Here is a 23600-nt window from a genome sequence, read left to right as displayed (position 1 = left end):
CTGGAAATTAGAAAAATTCCATGTATGGTCTTATCCTGTTTTCATAAGATAGAAAAGAGGTGTACCCACATGCAGAGTTCTAGTATTCATTTCCCCAAATATTTCCCAGGATGTAATTTTTAACCAAAGACACGGGCAACTTACTATAATTAGCTTGGTGGGGTGTCCCCGCCCCCTGGCAAAATGCATTGGTAATGAGCCTTCATTTCTTATCTGCTGTCAGTAAAGTACAAAGAGTCCCTATATTACAAATAAATTGTCCTAGGGATACTGGTACATGAAGTGTTAAAATTTTAAAACATATTTTTAAATAAACCCAATGTAACAAATAGTAGTTAGGTCTCTAACTGGGTCCTAGATACTTACAAGCAAAAATATGCAACCTGGTGTTATGAAAAAAACCTGTTTTGGATGAAGAGATTTCTCTCCTGTTTCTGTCTGTAACAGAAGCAATGAATGTATTTTGGAGTCTTGGAGATTTATATGAGGAGTAGAGAACTCCCAGCAGCATTAGCAGAATATGGGAGCTATGAGTTTGTGTGCTATGCTAGCCAGGAAAATGAGATCCTAAAATGGAGGTCATTCATATAGAAGATAATATTTTTTTTAAGTTTATTTAGTTTTGTGAGAGAGAGACAGAACGAGTTGGGGAGGGACACAGAGAGAGTAGACAGAGATGCCCAAGCAGGTTCTGTGTACTGACAGAGCAGAGGGCAATGTGGAACTTGAACTCACAAACCGTGAGCTCATGACCTGAGCCAAAATCAGGAGTCAGATGCTTAACTGACTGAGCCACCCAGGCGACCCTCATATATGAAATAATCTTAAGCAGCAGCTTAAAGAAAGAAAGGGCTTACTGAAACAGTTCTCTATCCCAGCCTATCATCCTAAAGTGTAATTTATCTGAAAAATAATCTAGAATACAAGAACTTAAATGACAAAACCATTAATATAATGTCTCAACATAGGTTTGTCAAGCAGGGAAAAAATGAGGTAAGAGTGACAGGTGTCTCTTTACAGGCCTCAGCTTTCTTCAATAAATACAGATCTAGAGTATTTACTCTAGGGGCCTCCACATCACATCTGTCATGAAGTATTAGTCAACAGTTTTCTGTTTTATTAAAAATGTTTTGTGTTGTATTAAAAATGTAAATACAAAGAATTTCTGTGTGGTTAAAAACAACAGAATGACCTACTTCTTGAATATGCTAAGAAGTTTTTTTTTTTAATATTTATTTTTGAGAGAGAAAGAGAGCGCGTGAGAGCATGCACACATGGGGGAGGGGCAGAGAGCGAGGGAGACAGAGAATCGGAAGCAGGCTCCAGGCTCCGAGCTGTCAGCACAGAGCCCAACACGGGGCTCAAACTCACGAACAGCAAGATCGTGACCTGAGCCCAAGTCGGACGCTTAACCGACTGAGCCACCCAGGTGCCCCAAGAAGTTTGAACAAAACAAGGTTTGGGTACTGATTCAGTACTTCCTTACCCGTTCAATTTTTTCTCTGGTCCTTTCAGTTCCTACAGGAACTTCATGAATATGATAATGGCAGCAAAGAAAGCTCATGACGGGATCAGGTGCATCAAATAACTCTCGCAAGTAAGAGAAAAACCCATACTGTCTGAAACGAAAAGCACTTCTTAGATTTTTCTTCTTAAAAATCATTTACAGAAATCTGACAGTCGACAAGTGGCAAATAAACAAAATGTAATGATAGTACAGAAAAAGTTTTTCTTGGTGTCTTTTAAAATCACTTAAGTGATTAAGACTTGTCAGAAAAGTTTATTAATATATTCATGATTACAAACTATTTTAATCTTTTTTGTTTCTTCCATTGTGTTTACATTTAGAATGTCTACTTACATCCAGAGTTAATTACTTATAGCTGTTCTATAATTGCAAATTTTCCATTTAGTCCTTCTGGAATTATTTCTGCGTTATGAAGTGATGATTTGTTTTATTTTCCCAATACCTAACCAACTATTTTAGGATCTTTTAGTAAACAGTCCAATATTATTGCACTGATTTGAAACATCACCATCATATAGTAAGTATTCCATGGTTTGTCTGTTCTTAGATTTTCCTTATTTTAGACTTAAGTAGAGATCCTAAAAAGGAATAATACAGCCTATAACATCCATATTTATGTGAGAGATAATTAAAATATATATAAGAGCTGAACATGGTTATTCAATATTCAAAGTAACAGGTTAGTTCTAATAATATTTTTAAGACTTACTTGAGGTCATTCAGAGATCTTGAAGGGGCTTTATCTGCATATGAACTCTTGGGAGCAATAACAGCATTTACTCTTAATTTTTTATTGTCACGAATCTGAATATAAGGAAAAGAAAATATTTTAATTACCATATACTATCAATCAAAATGATTTTTTAAGTTACATTCCTCCTGGCATCCATGGGATGATCAGAAGCTGGATATTTAATGGTACTTACTTTTTTTTTTTTTTTAAGTTTATTTATTTTAAGAGAGTGAGCATGGGAAGGGCAGAGAGAGAGAGAGAATCCTAAGCAGGCTCTGCACTGTCAGTGCAGAGCCTGATACAGGGCTTGAACTCATGAACCGCAAGATCATGACCTGAGCAGAAACCAAGAGTCAGAGGCTTAACTGACCGAGCCACTCAGGTGCCCCTTTAATGGTACTTACAAGAATTTTTTAGTGTGAAAGTGGTTATTACACTTCCATGTTTTTAAACAAAGAGTTTATCAGTGAAAATAGTGAAAGAGATATGCTCTAACAGATAAGCAGTAATACTAAAACTCATTCAGACACAGGAAGAATGGAACAGGCATTTCCCAAATCCTTTTTATGATTCCAGCATAATCCTGACACCAACACCTGACAAAAACAATATCCCTCATGAATACATATGCAAAAAGCCTCTACAAAATATTAGTACACCGAATCCACTAATGTAAGAATAGTACACCTGACCAAGTAGAGTTTATCCCAGAAATTCTAGATGTAACATTCAAAACTCAATCTAATTATATCAATGGACTAAAGTACAAAAGCCATATGACCATCCCAGCAGATACAGAAAAATATGATAAAAAATTCTCAGCAAACTAGAAATAGAAGGAAACTTCCTTAACCTGATAAAGGGTGTCTATGATAGATGTATAGCAGACATAATACTTATACACAGTATTGGAAATGGTACTCTAGTAGATATGAGTACAGGAGGCAGTTAAATACATTTCACAATTTAAAATACAAAGTCATACATGTATGAGGGAGTTCTGGTCCTGTTGAGGAGAAGTTATGGAAAGTTAATTATCACAGCACACACACAAAAATACAGGTCAAAGTTTTAGGAACCCACGTTACATTATCGATATGAGATTCAAATCCTTAGCACAGACGAAGCATTGAGTTTTTGACTCAAAAAAGGTATTCAGTGTAGGCTAAGCTGGTCATTTCCAACAGAAAGCATCTAATTACACCCGATGGAATGCCCTTTGCAGTGTGTCCTCCACTTGTAATCCAAATGCCCTACTTCTCACACTGGACCAAAAACTCACTGGTTAAGCTTAAAGAATTCTAAACTACACAAATGTCTAACTTCTGGGAGTCCATTCTATAATTTGATACATGCGACTTCTCATCCAGTTACCATATATTCCCATTCCCTGCCAACTCCCAAACCAGGAGGGCACTTCGATAAAAGCCAAAGAAAGTAAGGGATTCTTTCCAATCACTAGTGTACCACACAAATAGAGGACCACTGCAGCTGATTCAGGATCCTGTCCTCGCTCACACTTGTAGCGAAAGTTTAACCAAAACAAAATCTAAACATAATCTTTAGGGCTTTTAAAAGAAGCAGAAGGTGTATGTAAAAGGAAAGAAATCTTACCATAGCAAATAACAGCTAACAATATATGTTTTATAGATAACCATAACCCGGGTGGCTCAGGCAGTTAAGCATCTGACTTCGGCTCAGGTCATTTCACATCTTGCGAGTTCGAGCCCCATGTCAGGCTCTATGCTGACAGTTGGGAGCCTGGAGCCTGCTTCAGATTCTCTGTCTCCCCGTCTTTCTACCCCTCCCCTGCTTGCACTCTCTCTCTCTTTCAAAAATAAACACTAAAAAAATTACTTACAGATACCCATATATAATAAAAATATTTGCAAGCACTGTTCTAAATACTTTTCCATTTATTAATAGAATTAATCCTCACAACCATCTTGTAGATAATGGATCTGCATTTTACAGATGAGGAAATTATGGCATAAAACATACAGGAAACTTGACCAATTTAGTAGCAAAGCCAGAATTCAAATCTTGGCAACCTACCTGTATGTAGGTCTATGCTTCTAACTACTAAGTCATCCACATTGCCTTTTAGTGCCTTAGATTCTCAGTGGTGTTTCTGTAGCCAGATACAGAATTCTCATCCTTTTTGAAGAGGTTTTATTGAAAGCAACAACATATTGATTCCCACGCTCCCCGCCAAAGAAAAACCGGGTTCATTCCAATACATTTCCAAAAAGAATTTCTAAGGCCAAAGGCCCTTCATTACATTTTTTTTCTCTTAAAAGAGTGTGACAGAATTATTTTTATGAATTCCAAATAACTTCAAAACACGTTTCAGGTGGAATTATGGGCTGTTTTTTCTCTTGCAAAACAAATTCATTCCCCAGTAATGACACAGATTAAAAAAGAAATTAACAAAATTGAATGATTTTACACAAGAGTTACTGCTGGTATTAGTCACTATTTTTGTTGTAGTTTGAATTTAAAAACGTAAGCACTAGAGGGTAAGCACCAGATGAATCAAAGTATTATGATGGTTACTTGCCTCTTTGAGGAAAACCTCCATATCTTCTTGACTTTCAAATACAAAAGCTCTTAAGTCATTTGATGAAATATGATTTTCAATATATTTGGCATTTTTATTATCTTTCATATTGATCTAAACAAAATGAAAAGAAAATATAAGTTGATTTTCATGAAATCCAAACTGATTGCAAGAACATTAGTTTTACTTAGATGTATTTAATCAGATTAAATACTTCAGGGAAAAAAATGAAAAACACTTTGTACTGAGACAACATTTCAACACCTCTATAAGTTAGTACCCAGAAACATTCAATACATAGTAAAACAAAAGCCAACACTCGAATGAGTACCTGAAGCTTATCAATTTGATACTATTCAAGAAATAATGAAGTTCCTTTCTAGTCCACTCATTAAAAACCTCTGAAATAGGCTTAGATTGTAATCTAAGAGTATAAACATTTCTCCTCTATCCCCACACTTTTAGTATTTTTCTTCTTAATCTTCAAGAGGAATTCATACTATACACGGCAATAACCAATCAGTTCAAAAACACAATGAAAAAAAAAAACTTGCTCTGAATGAATTTTAACAGTGTTTGCAAGAGAAATCCTAGGCTTGTACCACCAGAACAGAAACTTTAAGATTTATTTTTAAAATATTAACAAATCAGGCACTTCTGCATGTGACACTCAATGCTATGGAAAATACTAAGATTGGTCAAGAAAACAGATTGTTTCAAAAAGACTACGCTATTATTTTTTGCAGATGGTAAGTATGTTGAAAAGCAGAACACAAGATAAAGCTCTATAACAGAGATGCATAAAAAGTGCTATCTACGGAATTTTGGGAGCTGGGATAGATTACCTTCAGCAGATGGAAATCAGTGTACTTGAAAAAATAAAGATTTATGAAAGAAAAAGTATATGTACTATATATAAAATATAGCATACTAGTTAAGAGCTAAGTCTCTGGGGTCAGACAGATGTTGCTTCAAATCAGGTACAACTTAAATTTCTGAAAATTTTAGTTTTTTACCAAAATGGGTATAGCAAAATAGTCTGTATCTCAGGAATAAAAGGATTAAGACAGAATAAAAAATTTAGTGCAATGCTTATCATGTAAATGTTGGCAAATATTAGTATTTTAAATTATAAAATATCAATTAGCATAAGAATGGGAAAACTGATAGACGAACAAAAAAATTAATACCATCACCAGGACATAGACACTATACCAAGTTAGTGTTTACTGTTTCACAATATTTTTTGGTACCAAATTACTTCATTAGAAGGAATGGTATAAATGAAAGAAAATTTAAGTGGGCGTTAGCTATAACTTTTAGAAAGTGTTAAAGTAACCCCAATATGACTGCTGGAAGTCACCTTTTTAAAATAGTTGTGGATAAGCCAGCCTAAGACTCAGCTCTCCTTATCACTCTCTCCTGTAACAGATGTCACATCTTTGGGCCTCCGTCTTGTGTGAGTTGGTTACGTGGTCATTGATTTCTTTGAAGAATTTCACTTGTTCATTGAGACAGTGAGTATCAAAATTAAGTCACACAGGTGGGGGGTTATTTCTATCCCCGCCCAGTTGGGGCACTTCCAGGAGTGACTAAATCACACGTTTCTCCCCAGGTAGAATGCAAACTGCATTGCACTCATTCTGGCCTCGTGACATCCTGAAGGAAGATTTCATCACGTTGTCACTAGCTTCTTTGGTAAAGAAGATACCTGGCTAAGTTCTTCAAGGCCACGTCTTTGCGACATAGTAAAGACACAGAGAGGTAGACAGAGGAGGCACAGCACTCCAAGGTGATGTGGTGGCTGATGGCAGACTTGTGTTTCAGCTCTTTAAAATGCACTCTTTTTCAGGGTGCCTGCGTGGCTCAGTCAGCTAAGTATCTGACTTCAGCTCAGGTCATGATCTCGGGGCTGGTGGGCTTGAGCCCCTCATTGGGCTCTATACTGACAGCTCAGAAGCTGGAGCGTGCTTCAGATTCTATGTCTCCTCCCTCTCTCTCTCTGCCCCTCCCCAGTTCAAGCTCTGTCTTTCTCTCTCTCTCAAAAACAAGTAAACATTAAAAAACTAAAATCTTTCTATACATCCTATCTTCTAACCTGCTTTATAATTCATTAATAAGTCATAAATGTCCTTTTATATCAAGAGACCTAGAACGACATTTTTAATGGCTGCATAGTATTCCATTCAATTGATGTACAGTAATTTGCATGACCAAACAACAGCTTTGGGAATTTCATTCTCTGTCCCACCACCATTACAGTATTATAAACACTGCTGTGAGGAACAGAACTATAAACAAATCTTTGCACATTTCTCCCATCGTAGATTGGAATGGTCAGAAATAACTCCTGGAAATGGACTGCTAGTTGACAACTTATATGACTAAAATTTTAAGTTGATATATTGTTAACTTGCCTACCTTGATGACATTTCAACTAGATATTGGAGGGGGTTAGGTAAGTGTGTGTATCGAGATGGGGCTAGGGGAGCAACACAGTTGGAAGAAGGTGGTAGGAAAGGTGAAGGGTTATTTCAGAAAGGATAAAAAAAAGAAGGGTAGATCTTTTCATCTCAAAGATTCGAATGTAATTTGTAATGTAAATATATGCCTGCTAGTAATCCCTCTTGGTGACAGGCTACTGATAGGAGATGAAATGATAGAAGGATGGCAAATTTACTAACGTTGTGAATTATAATTTTGAGGTTGACATTTTAACAAAAATCTGTTGACAATTATTTGCATTATAATTTATTAAGGATCAAAATATTTTCTTATATTTTCTTTCAGTCCTTACCAGATTAATCAAAACAATAATGTCTGCATCCAAAATAGATATTCCCTTCTTGATCTGGCAAAAATACTCTAATAATACATACCTGAGCAAGAAGAGAATACAGTATTATGCATATTAATTTTGCTAACATAATCTAAGATATAAAAAACTACATGAAATGATTTTAAATAAAGGATAACACAAACACGAATTACAGAAAATAGAAGTTTTCATGAATCCTGCAAGGATCTATAGTGCATTCTTTTCTAAAGTTAAAAAAAAAAAAAAAAATTACCCAGCAAAAACAATCCTTAAGTCATTTTGGTGTAAGTTTTACGTTCATATTATACCTAATATATCACTACCAAAGACTGTGGTGTTTACTTTCTTTTCCCTTTCCACGGCCAAAATTATTATTTTAAATATTTTAGATGGAAATTGTCCTAGCCATTCCATCTAAATTCCAATGAAGCCACACTTCATTAAATGATTTGCTAAATATAGCTTACCTTCTTCTTAATGACCCATGATCATCAAAAAGAGCTATCAAAGGTTTATGCTGGTTTCATTCTCAGAATTCTCAGAATGCTAATATTTGTAGGTAATTCTCTCTCTCTTCTGTCTTCTATCAGTTCCCCCATATCAACATAGTTATTTACAATAGTTTCCAGCCCTTTGGCAGCATTTAATCTATTGCCTGCTATCTAACCTAAGAACAACAACAGCCAGAAGGAACTAGCTAACCAAACTAATTTTATAAGTGATTCCTGGTCAATAAGCTAAGTTTCCTACTTTTCCTATTGTTGGTCAAGGGCCCTTTAGAAAACTCAGGTATGGATTCAGCAGCCTACCAACTGCCACAAGTCTGATAATAGAAAAGCATGTTGTTAACAAAACTAAGAATTCTTAAAACAACAAAAATCTATAACGATTGCAATAATAAAACTAACAGATGCTACCAAGACAAACAAAATTTCTTACCGTGAGCATTATAGGTTCACAGACCCTTTGCTTAAATTTGTCCCGGTTATTTCTTAGCCATAAAACAGCATCATATGTGTCACGGTATCTCTGTCTCAGCTTATCTTCCTTTTGATTCATAAGATTGTCAAATCGTACAATATTATCACCCACGCCTAAAAAAGGAAAACAAAGTATATCTTTGAAAACCTGCATTAAATAATACAAAAGGGTATCTTAGATCTCAAAGTTAGCACCACTCAGCAAGTACCCAACACAGTGAGAAAGCAAAACCCTGGAGAAATTATTATCAAATTTCCAAACACTTGGGATAAAAAAATGATCTTTAAGCTATCAAAAACAAATAGGCCACATAAAGAAGATTAAGAAATCGCTATATTTCCTAACATGAGGTGATTGCAATAGGCCTTCAAACTTCGGAGAGAAAAATTATTTTCAACCTAGAGTCATATATACAACAAAACCAGGTTAAAAGGGGACCATGAAATGAAGGTGTTGTCATTAAATCCCAGATATCTGTAATTAAATTCCAAATATCTCTTCTTACAAGGTTACCCAAAGATGTATAATGGAACAATGCAAGAAAAAGACACGGAATAGTTTTATCCAATACAGACAAGGATCTGTGACAAATCCCAGATGGCAGACACATGGGAGGCTTTGAAAACAATCCATTTAGGTGGAAGGAGGGGGATGGGGGCTCCAGAACTCACAAGAATGCCTAATTGTTTTTGTTTTTTAAGTAGGCGGCACACCCAACATGGAGCTTGAACTCACAACCCTGAGATCAAGAGTCACTTGCTCTAAGCTAGCCAGGCACCTCAATTGTTTTTTAAGGAAACGCTACAGCAAATGTTTTTGTTTTTGTTTTTGAAGGAAAACTAAAACCTTTAAAAAAGCTATCAGGGTGCCTGGGTGCCTCAGTCAGTTAAACATAAGACTTTAGCTCAGGTCATGGTCTTGTGGATCACGAATTCAAGCCCCACATTGGTCTCTCTGCTGTTAGCGCATAACTGTGCATACATAGCCTGCTTCAGATCCTCTGTCTCCCTCTCTCTCTGATCCTCCCCTGCTTGCACTCCCTCTCAAAAATAAACATTTAAAAAAATAATAAAATAAAAAATATCAATAAAAGGAAATCAGATCAAAATGTACTACCTGGCTCTTCTGTGAATAAGTTTCACTGTTGTAGTAACAAGTAATACTTGATATTTCTAGCTTTTAGAATTAACCCATAAACAGAGCCCATAAAACTTGATATGGTGCTCAATAAAATGTTTTCAGCCTTGAAAGAAATTTCAAGAGACCAAATTAGAGAACTTAAGAGTGTCAGAAGGGTGAAAAGTAAACAGGATGAAAGTATCGGTATTTTGAGCTGACAAAGTATACACTCAAGCAATACTGACAACTGTTAAATGACAAAAGATTTAAAGATACTATAGTTAACCGATAATCAATGTTAAAGATTAGTAATTAGTATTAATACAATAATGCCACTTAAGGAATTACAATAGGGACAGGAGATGTTATGACCAGGAATCTAAATCCAAAGTACAAAACATCAAAAGATAGTGTCTAAAGTTGATTCATCTAGCCAGGGCAAAACAAGAACATGATAAAAATATAAATGAAGGTCTATTAGAAAACACTGCCGAGGTAGTTAAACATGCTTTGTCCTGAGAGCAGGTCTGGAGGTTTGAAAGAGGTTGGGCCACACTTTTGTTCTAGTTTTTCTTTTTTTTTTTTTTTAACCACACACATCTCGTACTTTGATAAACAGACCAAGTTAGGGGTTTTTGTTCTTTTTTACTGATCTTAGTTGTATACACTGAGCAGATAGAATTTAAGACCTGTTTTATGTGACTCATGTTATAAATCTATTTTCATGGTCTACAGGAAAGAAAAGCAAAGATGATTTGGGACAGGTTTGAAGGGGCAAAGTTAATGGAAGGTTATGAAGACTAGAATGAAGAGCTTAAATCTGATCTGATAAACAATGGTGGAGGACTTTGTGAAGAAAATAAAGGAAAGCATTTTTGGAGAATTAAATCAACCACCATTATCTGACATAAGACAGTGGTTAGCCAGTGGCAAAGCACGGTATATAATACATCTAGGTAATTAAGGCATCAATTTGGAAAACCCAAGGGGAGATTCCTCAACAAAGGGATTTGAGCAGGTAAAGACCTGGTTCCAGGGGAAGAAGAAAGTCCATCAACAGAAACAGATCTCCATTTTATAAACATCTCTTCACACTAAGTTTAATAAAACTTACTCTTTTTCTCCTTCTCTAGGGTTTCCTTCTCTCCTCGCTTATCGATCACCTCGCCTTCACATAATGCCTTTTCATCTTGAATTCGTCTCAAATCATTTGTGATGGCATCAATTTGGGGCTGAAGATTCTCACAGTTTTCTGCGGTCTTCAGTTCATTTTGCAAATCTTCGATCATCTTCCGAGTGTTACTTATCCTCCTCTGGCGATCGTGTTCTTCATTCTGTTTTACTGTTAAAGCCTGCTGCAGTTCCTCAATCTAATAAAACAAAAGTAGGTTAGTACTGCTTTACAAGACTTTTATAGTAATACAGTCTTTAAAATGCAAACTATCTAAGTACACAGGTGTTTTCTTCACTAAAAGGTATTGTGTTGTGGGCTGTTATTCCTACCAGACCACCTGGGTTATCTTCATTTGTTCACTAATATATCCTACGTACCTAGAGCAAAGCTTAGCTTACAGTCAGCACTCATTAAATATGTGCTCAATGAACAAAATATTTATAAAGCCAATGAGCAGATTTCTAAATACAGACAGAAAGTCAATGCATACTACACACCAGAAGACTGAAATTAAAACAGCATTTATATGGTATATGACAGACTTTCAATTAAGCAGGAATACAAATGATGATTATGATTATGTAACCCTTAATTTTAAATTAACTATTGTCTTTCAACAAAATTATTTACTACTATTACTTGAAATTAATATTTTGAGATTTTAATTGTCAATCTACATGTTTAGATTTGCTGACTTATATTCAGGGTAAATTATTAAAAAACAAAAACAAAAAATCATATCTGCTAGATTTTTATCAAAACCATATAAAGCCTACCTAGAGCTAAGATTTTTAAGACACACACACATGTACATGTATACAACCTATTGTTTTTTTACAGAAACAGAATTTCATATTATAGTAATTAAGGTTAACATATCACATAATTTGTTAGCTTGCTTTCCTTCCAAGTCATATTTACTCCCTTACCTCCTCCCCATTATAAAAGTAGGAACATATTCATTATAGAAAATATAGAAAACAGAAACTTAATAAAAATCATCTATAATCTCAATGTCCTTAAACACTTCCATTTTAATACCTACTTATTTACATCTTTCTATAGAACATACGTTTTATTAAATGACACCACTAAATATGTATTGAGAACAGTTTCTCATTTCTCCCATGTCCTTGGTAAAACAAAATTTTGGTTTCTGTGTAATGTTCATTGGATATAATATCTATGGATATTTTGTCCTATTCCCTATTGTTGGACATCTGGGTTGGTATCAACTTTTTCCTTTCTAAAAATTTAACTTTGTCACGATAACAAACTGAAATATGCCAAAATCACCTCTCCATACCAAACATGGAGAAGATGGAAATATACGAAAAAATTAAGAGACATATCTGTGCCTTAAAGTTCACAATGTCCAATAGGATTAAAAGAAGGAAGGAGACAAGAAGCCACACCGTTGGGCTGGAAATCCATGAAGTCCAAGGCAATGAGAATTAACAGGTACAGAATTAAGAATCACCAAATACATGAGGCAGTCCAGCTCCATGAAAAAGGGACAAGAAATTTAACAAAACCTTTGCACTCCCAGCAAAACAGACCCACCAAGCTACCAAAAATCACTGGACTACTAAAGAAATCTGTACCAAGAGGTCTTTGTCTGACGAAAAACTGGGAAGCAGCCCAATATCCCTGCCCTTCCAGCTAAGTTTTCTGAACTCTAATTCATGTGTCACTCTCATCCAAGAAACTTCCATGCTAATCCCATACTCATCATCTTCAATTTCCGTGAATGTTCTCTATTGTTCCAACTGACACTTGGCTATTCCTGAAAGACACTTCTAGAGCCCTCTCTAGACCTTCTCCTGCCATAATCCTTCAGACTGCTTCAGGACTCAGAGGTGGGGAGAGGGTGTTAATCCTCATGAATCCCCATTGTACTATTTCTTCCATTAACTGAGCCCCACTGGAATTCCCTTGAAGACCATGGTATCAGGCTTTACCACCCTTATCTCTGTTGCTGTGTTAACTACCTCCCTCAAAAAACCTTCATCACTCCATTCGTTGATGATTGTAGCTCCCCACTCACTGCTTTCCTATCATTATGCCCATCACATATATAGAAAATCAATCTTTGGTCCTTGTGTTCCTGGACTTCAACTTCAACCATCTTTTCCTAAACCCCTCTGCAGCTACCTTCTCCTATGGTTATACTTCAAATCATGTAAATCACCCAAAATCATCCACCTGAAAACCATTTCTACAATCCTGTTCTTCCAGTCCCCTTTACCTGCATTTTATTCACTGTGGTATTATTCACACTATTCTTTGACCCCACAGAGTCCTGTAATGCAGTGACCCTACTATCTTTTCACAATCCATCATCCCCTTCATTTCTTTTTTTAACCTCCTGAGGTTCCACAACCCAGTACAGGACCCACTGCGAAGACCTCTTGTTCCTCCACCATTCCTATGTCACATGAGCCACGAAAAAAAAGCATAGTCTCTATCAAACCTAACTACATACCTTCTGTCTATCTCTGTCCAAAAGGCTGAACTAATTGAAGAAACTCTCCAAAAAGGTGTCTCACTTTGAATTGATGGCCACAAAACTTAAATACAAACTCAAAACTACCAGACACACCTATCACATTTCTCTGATCAATGTGTGCTCATTCTCAAGTGACTTCACATCTTGTCTTCCACCTTCCTCAATCCTTTATTGCTGCAGGCCCTCTGCTCACTCAGCTGATGACCTTGTCTCACACTTCATTAACAGCATAGTTAAAATTCCTGCTTTAAAACCCATCACTGTATCTCCATCTATACTCACTCCATTTTATCTTGTACAAGGACAGTCCTTGTAGCTACCTACATCTAAAGGAGGCCATTTCAAGCAGTGTCTCTCTAATTACTTATGGTGAAGGACCATGTTTTAAAAATTCCAAGCCATCAAAAGTCAACTTTTATCAATGACAACTACAATAAATTACAATCATTTTGGAAAACATGTTGTTAATTCCTTCAAAAGTAAAATATATACCTATGATATTCTACTCTTAGGAAACTACCAAAGAAAAGTAAAGCATATATTTTATACAAAAACTTGCACAAGAATACTCATGGCAGCTTTACTGGTAATAGCCCCAAACCAGAAACAATCTTAATGTCCATCAATAGGTGAATAAATTGTGGTCTCAAGAAAAGTGAAAAAGTACATCAAACTAAACAAAAATAATAATACAAAGTATCAAAATTTGTGGACACATCTAAAGCAGTGACGAGAGGCAAGTTTATAGCATTAAGTCCATACACAAAAGTCTCAAATCAGTAATCTTGAGATTTCACCTCAAGAACCCGGAAAAACAGCAAAATAAACCCACATCAAGCAGAAAAGAGGAAATAATTAGGATATGAACAGACGTCAATATAATTAAAAAGAGAACAACAAAATCTATGAAGCAAAGAGCTGGTTCTTTGCAAAAACCAATAAAATTAATAAACTTCTAGCAAGATTGCCTTTCCTCCCCAAAAAGAAGACACAAATTACCAATATCAGAAATGAAATAGGAGTATGACTGTATCACTACAGGCATCAAAAGGATAGTAAAAAACTCTGCACAAATTTGACAACTTAGACACAACAGATCAATCCCTCAAAAAACACTAACTACCACAACTCATTAAATATGAAATAGATTATTTGAATAGCTCTTAATTAAATTTAATTCATAATTTTAACCCCCCTCCCTCCGCCAAAATCTTAAAGACCCAGATAGTGTCATTTGAGAATTATTCAGAACGTTTAAAGAATTAACACCAATTCTTCGGTCTCTTCTATAAAAAAAAAAAAAAACAAAAAAAACAGAAGAGGTGAAACACTTCCAAATTTATCTTATAAAGCTAGTTAGTATTCTGACACCAAAAACAGATGGTACAAAAAGAAAACTACAGAGCAATATCCCTCACAGACACAAAAATCCTTTAACTGTTAGTCAACAGAATTCAACAATTATAAAATTATATACCACAACCAAGAAGGATTTTCATGGATGTAAGGTTGATTTGATGATAAAAAAAAAAAAATCAAGGTCAAGGTAATGCAATGCTAAAGGTGAACATGAACACTATCATATCAACAAATGCCAAAAAAAAAAAAAAAAGCACTTAACAAAATCCAACACTCAATGATAAACACCCCCAGAAACATAGGAATAGAGTGAAAATTACCAAACTTGATTAAAAAAATCTATAAAAAAACCCTACAGTAACAATACACTTAATGATAAAAAACAAACTGCTTTCCTCTTAAGATCACGAATGAGGTAAGGATGTCCACTCTTGCCGTTCTTATTCAACACAGTGCGGGAAGTTCTAGCCAGTGCAGTAAGGCAAGAAAGGAATTAAAAGGCATACAAATCAGAAAAAAAAAAAAAAAAAACTGTCTCCATGTGTAGATGACATGATTGCCTATGCAGAAAATCCCAGGGACTCTATTTTTTAAAAACAGAAAGGGAGAGAAAAAAATACTTAGGTGTAATCTCACAAAACACAGAGAACTTGCATGCTGAAAACTACACAGTGGTCACTGAAGAAATAAAAGATCTAAATAGATGGAGACATACCATGTTGAAAGACTGGAAGACCCAATAAAGTAAAGGTTTCAATTCTCCCCAAACTGATATACACGTTTAATGCAATTCCTATTAAAATCCCAGCAACATTTTTTTATAGATACAGAAAAGATTTCGAAATCACCAGGAATGGCAAAATCAAACTGAAAATCCTCTCCTCCAAAAAAGCAATGAAAGCACTGACAAATGTTGTCAAAATTAACTTTTTTGAAATTCTGGAATTTAATCAAAGGCTTATAATAACCTGGAGACTGTTTATTCAAGAAAAATGCCTGAATCTTGGTAAAAACAGCAAGATGTATGGGATTAAAAAAAAATTTTTTTTAATGTTTATTTTGAGAAAGCGAGAAAGAGAGAGAGAGGGAGACACAGAATCCGAAGCAGGCCCCAGGCCTCGAGTTGTCAGCGCAGAGCCCGGTGTGGGGCTCCAACTCACAAACCCTGAGATCATGACCTGAGCTGAAGTCGGACGCTTACCCGACTGAGCCACCCAGGTGCCCCAAGATGTGTGGGATTTTAAACATGTCCTATTCCCTTCCAGTTCGCTGGCAGCCCTGAAAATCAACTGCCCACAATCACAGTGAAATCAAATCAGCTACTTAATGGCCACTGTAGAGGTCAGAACAAGGTTAGAAAGTTTTCAAGCTCTCATTCTCAGATAAGTGCCATTATCTGATCCATCGGCACTTACTCGAAAACCTTACTTGCAAAGGTTGTCTTTTTTTGATGTGACTCCACCACAGCTGGAAGTCTTTCCCCTGAAGGCATTTGTCAAAGACAATCAGTGGCCAGTGTTTTAACACCACAGTTGTTTCCTGACGAATAACAGTTGTGGCAAAGCTAACCAAAAAAACTTAAAAAGCTGGAGAGGACACCCATAGCAGACTCTGGAAGCTCCTGAGAATCTAGAAGGCTATATGAGTAGGACAGTGCGCATGCCTAGGATGGTACACATTCTCCAGAAAGACTGGAGGAGATCCTAAGCTCTCACAGAGGCTCTGTGCACACAAAGAATGTCTCACCTTGAGGCTATGTGCAAGTAGGAAGTGAAACCCAAAACAGAGCTGTAAACTAGCACTGGATATTAACCAAAGTTTGCAACAACCCAGGGAGCATTTACTGAATCTTGGTGGAAAGTAAAAACACTGCCCTGCTATGTGTTGAAGGTGTGACCCAACATGCATGAAGAGACACTCAATCAACAAAGACTGGGAGACAGAGTGGTTGCAATCATTTAAGGAAATATCTGCCCAGTATACTAACTCAGCACAGACTTCCGTTGTCATGCACAACAAAAACTACAAATTTCAAAGCATCAGTTAGGAAAGTAACTAAAGCAACAGCAACAAAAACATCATCAACAAACAGCAACAAAAGCCTGGGGAGGGAAGGACAAATGATTTCAGTTGCCACATCATGCTATTTAAACTGCCAGTTTCAACAAAAACAAAATATAGGTCATACACCAGAAAATTAGCAGTCAATAGAAAATATCCCCGAGGAAGTCCAGAAATAGACTTACAAAGTAAAGACTTTACAACAACTATTTTAAAAATGTTTTCAGTGAACTAAAGAAAACCATGTCTAGATTACTAAAGACAAGCAAATAATGTCTCAATGAATAGAGGATTAATAGAGGAATCAAGTATAAAAAAGAGCCAACTAGAAACTGTGGAGTTGAAAAGTACAATAACTGAAATAAAAAAATCACTAGTGGAGCTAAAAGCAGATCTGAATAAGCAAAACAAAGGGAAACTGAACATCAGTCACTTGAGATTATCCAGTTTGATGAAAAGAAAACAAATGAATAAAATGTGTATCAAAGTGTACCATCATATAGATCGAAATACGCAGAATAGGAATCTCAGGAGAGAACAAAAACAGGCAGAATGACTACCTGAGGAAATTAAAAACCCCAAACTTCCCAACTTTGATCTAAAACATTAATCTGCATATCCAAAAAGCTAAATAACTTCCCAGTAGGATAAAGTGAAAAACATCATTGTTAACTGCTAAAAGACAAAACGTTGAAAGCAAGATAAAAGTAACTCATCAAGTACAAGGGATCCCCAAGAAGATTAACAGCTGACTCCTTCCTCATCAGAAACCAAGGAGGCTAGAGGGCAACAGGATGTCATATTCAAAGCGCTGGGAGGAAAAAAAAACAAGAATTCTGTATCCAGTAAAACTATCCTTCAGAAACAAAGAATAATTTAAGACATTGCTAGATAAATGGGAACCGGGATAATTCATCACTAGCACACCTGCCCTACAAGAAATCCTAAAGTCAGTCTTTCATGCCAAGATGAAAGGACAGTAGACAGTAACTTGAATCTATACAAAGAAACAAAGAGCACCAGTAAAGGTAACTACATAATTAATATACAAAATAGTTAAAATGTATCTGTTGTTTGTAACTTTTTTTCTCTTTTCTGATTTAAAAGATAAATCAGTCCTGGTACTGATAAAAAAGATACAGTTGGTCTTACTCCCTAGTTCCTGGTTTGGAGTTCTTAACATCCTTGAAATTGCCTGAGTGGCAGGAGTATCTTTTGTTATTGATACTGAGCACGTCTGAACATGCTTGATTTTATGCCAATAAGATGATTCTTGGAAGGGCCCCGAGATCGCTTCAGAATGGGGACTGGTTGTCCGAAGAATCAACCACAAGATCAGAGGGCTGGAACTTTCAGCCCCATGCCCTGACCTCCTGGAGGAGAAAAGAACTGGAGATGGAGTTCATTTACCAATGGCCAATAATTTATTCAATTATGCCTACATAATAAAACGTCAATAAAAAATCATAATAAAATGTCAATAAAAACGACAAAGTTCTGGAGCTTCTGGGTTGGTGAAGAGGTCAATATGCCGGGAAGACAAAGCACCTAGTAGAGGTGAACGAAAGCTCTGAACACCCCACCCCCATATCTTGTCCTACGCATCTCTTCCATCTGGCTGTTACTGAGTTGTATCCTTTATAATCAACCAGCAGTTGTTAGGGCACCTTGGTTGGTTCAACTGATACAGCATGAGACTCCTGATCTCAGGGTTTTGAGTTCAAGTCCCACACTGGGTGTAGAGATTAATTAAAAATTTAAAATTCTTGGGGCACCAGGGTGGCTCAAACAGTTAAGTGTCCGACTTCAGCTCAGGTCACGATCTCACGGTTCAAGAGTTTGAGCCCACGTCAGGCTCTGTACTGACAGCTTGGAGCCTGGAACCTGCTTCAGATTCTGTCTCCCTCTCGGCCCCTCCCTGGCTCACTCGCTCGGTCTCTCTTCCTCTCTAAGTAAATAAACATTTAAAAATTTTTTTTAATTAAAAAATAAAAATTAAAAAATTTTTTAAAAATTAAAAAATTAAAAAAAACCCAAAAAATAAAAAAAAAACCCAAAAAACAAAAAAATGGGAATTGTTAGGTGTAACATTTTCCTGGGCTCTGTGAGTCACTGTAATGAATGTAGAACCTAAAGGGGGACCGTGGGAATCCCTGCACTTGTAGTCAAGTCCAGCAGAAGTGCAGGTATCAATAACAAAAGATACTCCTGTCACTCAGGCAATTTCAAGGATGTTAAGAACTCCAAACCAGGAACTAGGGAGTAAGACCAACTGTATCTTTTTTATCAGTACCAGGACTGATTTATCTTTTATCTTGCCCTGGGTCCTGGGTCCTTGAGACTAATATATGAAGCAAAGGCTGTCCTATGGGACCAAGCCCTTAGCTTATAGAGTCTAATTCCAGGTAGTTAGTATCCAAACTGAATTGAATGTAGGACACGGCTGGTGTCAGAGAATCAAACATCATTACAAAAACAAAACTGCATGAAGAAATAATTATAAACTGTGCTAACAGGCTTATACTAATTAAAGTACAATTTGTAGGACAGTAACAGCACAAAGGAGGGAGAATGGAATGGAGCTATATATAGGGGCAAAGTTTTGCACACTACTGAAATTAAGTTGGTATTAATATAAATTAGATTACTATAAATTAAGATACTGTTATCCTAAAGGCAGCCACAAAGAAAATAGCTCAAAAAATACATGGTAAAGAAGGGAATTTAATGGTACAACAGAAAATGCTTATTAACATAAAGTAGTAATGGAGAACTAGAGGAACAAAAAAGTCCTAAAATACACTGGAAACAAATTAGCAAAAATGCTGCCTTGCCAGTAATTACATCAAATGGATTAAACACTCCCAATTAAAGGCAGGAAGAGGCAAAATGGATACAGAAGATGGCTAGGTAGGAGGATCTTGAGCTCATTTTGTCCCAAAGACACATCAAGGTAACAGTAACATCTATGAAACTAACCCTGAAAGCAATCTGAAAGACTAGCAAAACACATCTTCCACAGTCAACTGAAAAGAGGAGGCCACAGAGAAAATGATGGGAAGGGGACACCTGGGTGGCTTAGTTGGCTAAGCGTCCAACTTTGGCTCAGGTCATGATCTCACAGTTCATGGAGTTTGAGCCCTCTCGTTGGGCTCTCTGCTGTCAGCATGGAGCCCGCTTCAGATCCTCTGTCTCCCTGGCTCTCTGCCCCTCCCCCACTCGTGTGCATTTGCAAGTTCTCTCTCTCTCTCAAAAATCAACAAACATTAAAGGGAAAAAAAAAAAAGAGAGGAAGGGCAGAGACACTTCTGGGAAGTAAAGCCCTGGAGGGAGTAACCACAAATGGCAAGGACCCTACAAGCACAGAGAAGTGAGAGGATCAGACTCCACACCAGCCAATCCTGGCACTGGGAAGACGGTAACATGTGGTAACTGGGAAGATGGTAAAAATCAGCAGAATTTGGGGCGCCTGGGTGGCTCAGTCGGTTACGCGTCCGACTTTGGCTCATGATCAAACAGTTCGTGGGTTTGAGCCCCACGTTGGACTCTGCGCTGACAGCTCAGAGCCTAGAGCCTGCGTCTGATTCTGTCTCCCTCTCTTTCTGCCCCTCTCCAATTTGCGTGTGTGTAAAAAAAAAAAAAAAAAATCAGCAGAATTTAACTCTGAAAGAGCCAGAGGGCAAGAGGAAATTCAGCCTGTGCCCTTAAAGAGCCAGCATAACAAAAAAAACTCTGCTCAAGACAGTACAGAAGCAGCAGTTTGAGAAGTACCTGGGGTGTAAGACAAGGGAATTTACTGACCAATCTTAGAATGTGTACCGAAGGGGCAGGGATCTTCAGGAGATCTCTGGAGGAACAAAAGTGCTGGCGATGCCGCAGATGACGCTGCCCTTCCATTCCCTCTGTTTAGGTAGCTTGTCTGCCGGCACTAACACTCCATCTACCTTGCTAGCATCACATGCTCTGCCCAAGCAGTCTCCTGGGGCCAGCCCACCCAAACCACTGCTCCTAACCCACCATATGCTGCGGACAGCCCCAGCAGTTAGTGGTGCCACTCCAAAGTGACTCCTGCCCTGGGGGGACATAACCCCACACACCTGCACATCCGCAGTTCCAGAAGCCCAGACTCTTAGCTGGCTGTGCAGGGAGCCAGTTATGGCCTTTGACGCTCCTGCAAGTATGGAATCGAGGCTAACTGCAGACACCTAGGCTGCCGGCAAGTCCTGCCCACCAGCAAGCCTGAGGCAACCTCAGGCCTCAGGGCAGGGACCAAACCCCGCCTAGTGCACCCACACCAAATATTTGGGGTCACTGCAGCCAGCAAGGCCAGAGGTGAGAGACGCTCAGTCACAAGAGCAGGGCATACACAGCCCACACAGAGGGCACTCCTGGAACACCAAATTCTGGAGACCAGTGGGCGATTACGCTATAGGGTACCACAGGACCACCTTCTACACAAGGCCATGACTTTCAAGACTAGGAGATGTAGCTGACCTACTTAATACATAGAAACAAAAGACAAAATGAGATAGTGGTATGTCCCAAATGAAAGAACAAGACAAAATTCACAAAGCTAAATGCAAAGGAGATAAACAACATGCCTAATAAAGAATTTAGGGGCACCTGGGTGACTCAGCTGGTTAAATGTCAGACTCTAGGTTTTTTTGGCTCAGGTCTCATGGTTCATGAGATCGAGCCAGGCACTGGGCTCTGCACCGACAGCATGGAGTCTACTTAGGATTCTCTCTCTCCCTCTCTCTCTGCCCCTCCCCTGCTCATGTCTTTCTTTCTCTCTCTCTCTCAAAATAAATAACTTAAAAAAAAAAAACAACCCTCAAAACAAAGGTAACAAAAATTGGGACTTCAGAAAACAGATGATCTCAATGAGAACTTCAACAAAGAAAATATGACAGAGTAGAAGAATTTAATAACTAAAATAAAAAATATACTAAAGGAATCAACAGATTAGAGGATGTTATCAATGATCTGGTAGGGTAATGGAAAGCAATCAAGCTGAATATCAAAAAGAAAAAATAATATATAAATGCGGCTAGGTTAAGGGAACTCAGCAACATCATTAAGCATAATAACATTCACATTATAGGGATCCCAGAAAGAGAAGAGAGAGTGGGGCGGCTGGGTGGCTCAGTCGGTTGGGTGTCTGATTTTGGCTCAGGTCATCATCTTGTGTTCTGTGGGTTTGAGACCCACGTGGGCTCTGTGCTGACAGCTCGGAGCCTGAAGCCTGCTTCAGATTCTGTGTCTCCCTCTCTCTCTGCCCCTCCCTCACTTATGCTCAGTCTCTGTCTCTCTCTCAAAAATAAGTACACATTAAAAAGAGAGAGAGAGAGAGAAGAGAAGAGAGAAAAAAGGGGGCAGAAAACTTATTTTAAAAAATACCAGCTAAAAAATTTCCTAATCTGGGGAAGGAAAAACATCCAAGTCTAGGAACCACTGACAGCCCCTAACAAGATAAATCCCAGGAGGACCACACCAAGATACATAATAATTAAAATGCCAAAAAGTAATGATAAAGAGAAAATTTTTAGAGGAGCAAGAGAAAAGTTAAATACAAGAGAAACCTCCTAAGGCTATCAGGTGATTTTTCAGCAGAAACTCTGCCTGCCAAAAGGGAGGGTCAGTGATATATTCAAAGTGCCGATAAGAAAAAACTCACAACCAAGAATACTCTACCCAGCAAAGTTATCATTTAGAATAGGAGGAGAGAGAAAAGAGTTTTTCACACAAACAAAAGTTAATAGAGTTCTCACTAAACTTAACAGGAGCTCTTTAAGTTGTGAGAAAAGGCCATAACTAGAAGAAAATGATGAAACGAAAAAAGTCTCATAGGTAAAAGCAAACATCTACTAAAAGGTAGATTAATCACTTATAAAGTCAGTATGGAAGTTAAAATACAAAAGTAGTAAAATCAATTACACTTACAAAAATTAGTCAAGGGATACCCAAATAAAAAGATGTAAAGTACAGTATCATATACATAAAATGTGAAAGGGGGAGCAAAAATGTAGTGATTTTAGAATGTGTCTGAATTTAAGGAACCACTAACTTAAAATAGACTGCTACACACATATGATGCTATATATGAACTCAGTGGTATCCACAAATCAAAAACCTAAAATAGATACACAAAAGGGGCGCCTGGGTGGCTCAGTCGGTTAAGCGGCCGACTTTGGCTCAGGTCATGATCTCGCGGTCCGTGAGTTCGAGCCCCACATCGGGCTCTGTGCTGACAGCTCAGAGCCTGGAGCCTGTTTCAGATTCTGTGTCTCCCTCTCTCTGACCCTCCCCTGTTCATGCTCTGTCTCTCTCTGTCTCAAAAATAAATAAAACGTTAAAAAAATTTTTTTTAAATAAAAAATAAAATAGATACACAAAAAAACACAGAAAGGAATACAAGCATAACACTAAAGAAAAATTTCAACCAAAATATCAGAGCAAGAGAAGAAATGAACAGAACTACAAAAAGAACCAGAAAACAATATAAACAAAACAATAAGTACATACCTGTCAATAATTACTTCAAATGTAAATGGATTAAGCACTCCAGTCAAAAGACAAAGGATGACTAAATGGATTAAAAAAAAAAAAAAATACCCATGTATATGCTGCTTTTAAGAGACTCACCTCAGACATCAAGACACCTACAGACCAAAGTGAAGGGATGGAAAAAGATATTCCATGCAAATAAAGCAGAACAACAAAAAGCAAGGGTCGCAGTGTGTGTATCAGACAAAACA

General features: G+C 37.3%; 1 protein-coding gene across 2 annotated transcripts in view; it reads right to left on the bottom strand.

The window, feature by feature from the left end:
- Positions 1–23600, bottom strand: part of SMC5 (structural maintenance of chromosomes 5) — a 95438-nt gene that overhangs the window by 34523 nt on the left and 37315 nt on the right. For both annotated transcript variants that reach the window (XM_042914270.1, XM_042914272.1), the window contains exons 9-13: positions 10854–11109; positions 8579–8733; positions 4822–4935; positions 2238–2332; positions 1487–1619 (exon numbers count right to left, since the gene is read on the bottom strand). In XM_042914270.1, coding sequence (XP_042770204.1) covers positions 1487–1619; positions 2238–2332; positions 4822–4935; positions 8579–8733; positions 10854–11109 — 753 coding nt within the window. The remainder of the gene's footprint in view (positions 1–1486; positions 1620–2237; positions 2333–4821; positions 4936–8578; positions 8734–10853; positions 11110–23600) is intronic.

The sequence above is a fragment of the Panthera leo genome, chromosome D4 (genome assembly GCF_018350215.1).
Source record: "Panthera leo isolate Ple1 chromosome D4, P.leo_Ple1_pat1.1, whole genome shotgun sequence".
Taxonomy (NCBI): Eukaryota; Metazoa; Chordata; class Mammalia; order Carnivora; family Felidae; genus Panthera; species Panthera leo.
Note: the sequence above shows the minus strand (reverse complement) of the source record. Positions and strands in the feature narration are given on the sequence as shown.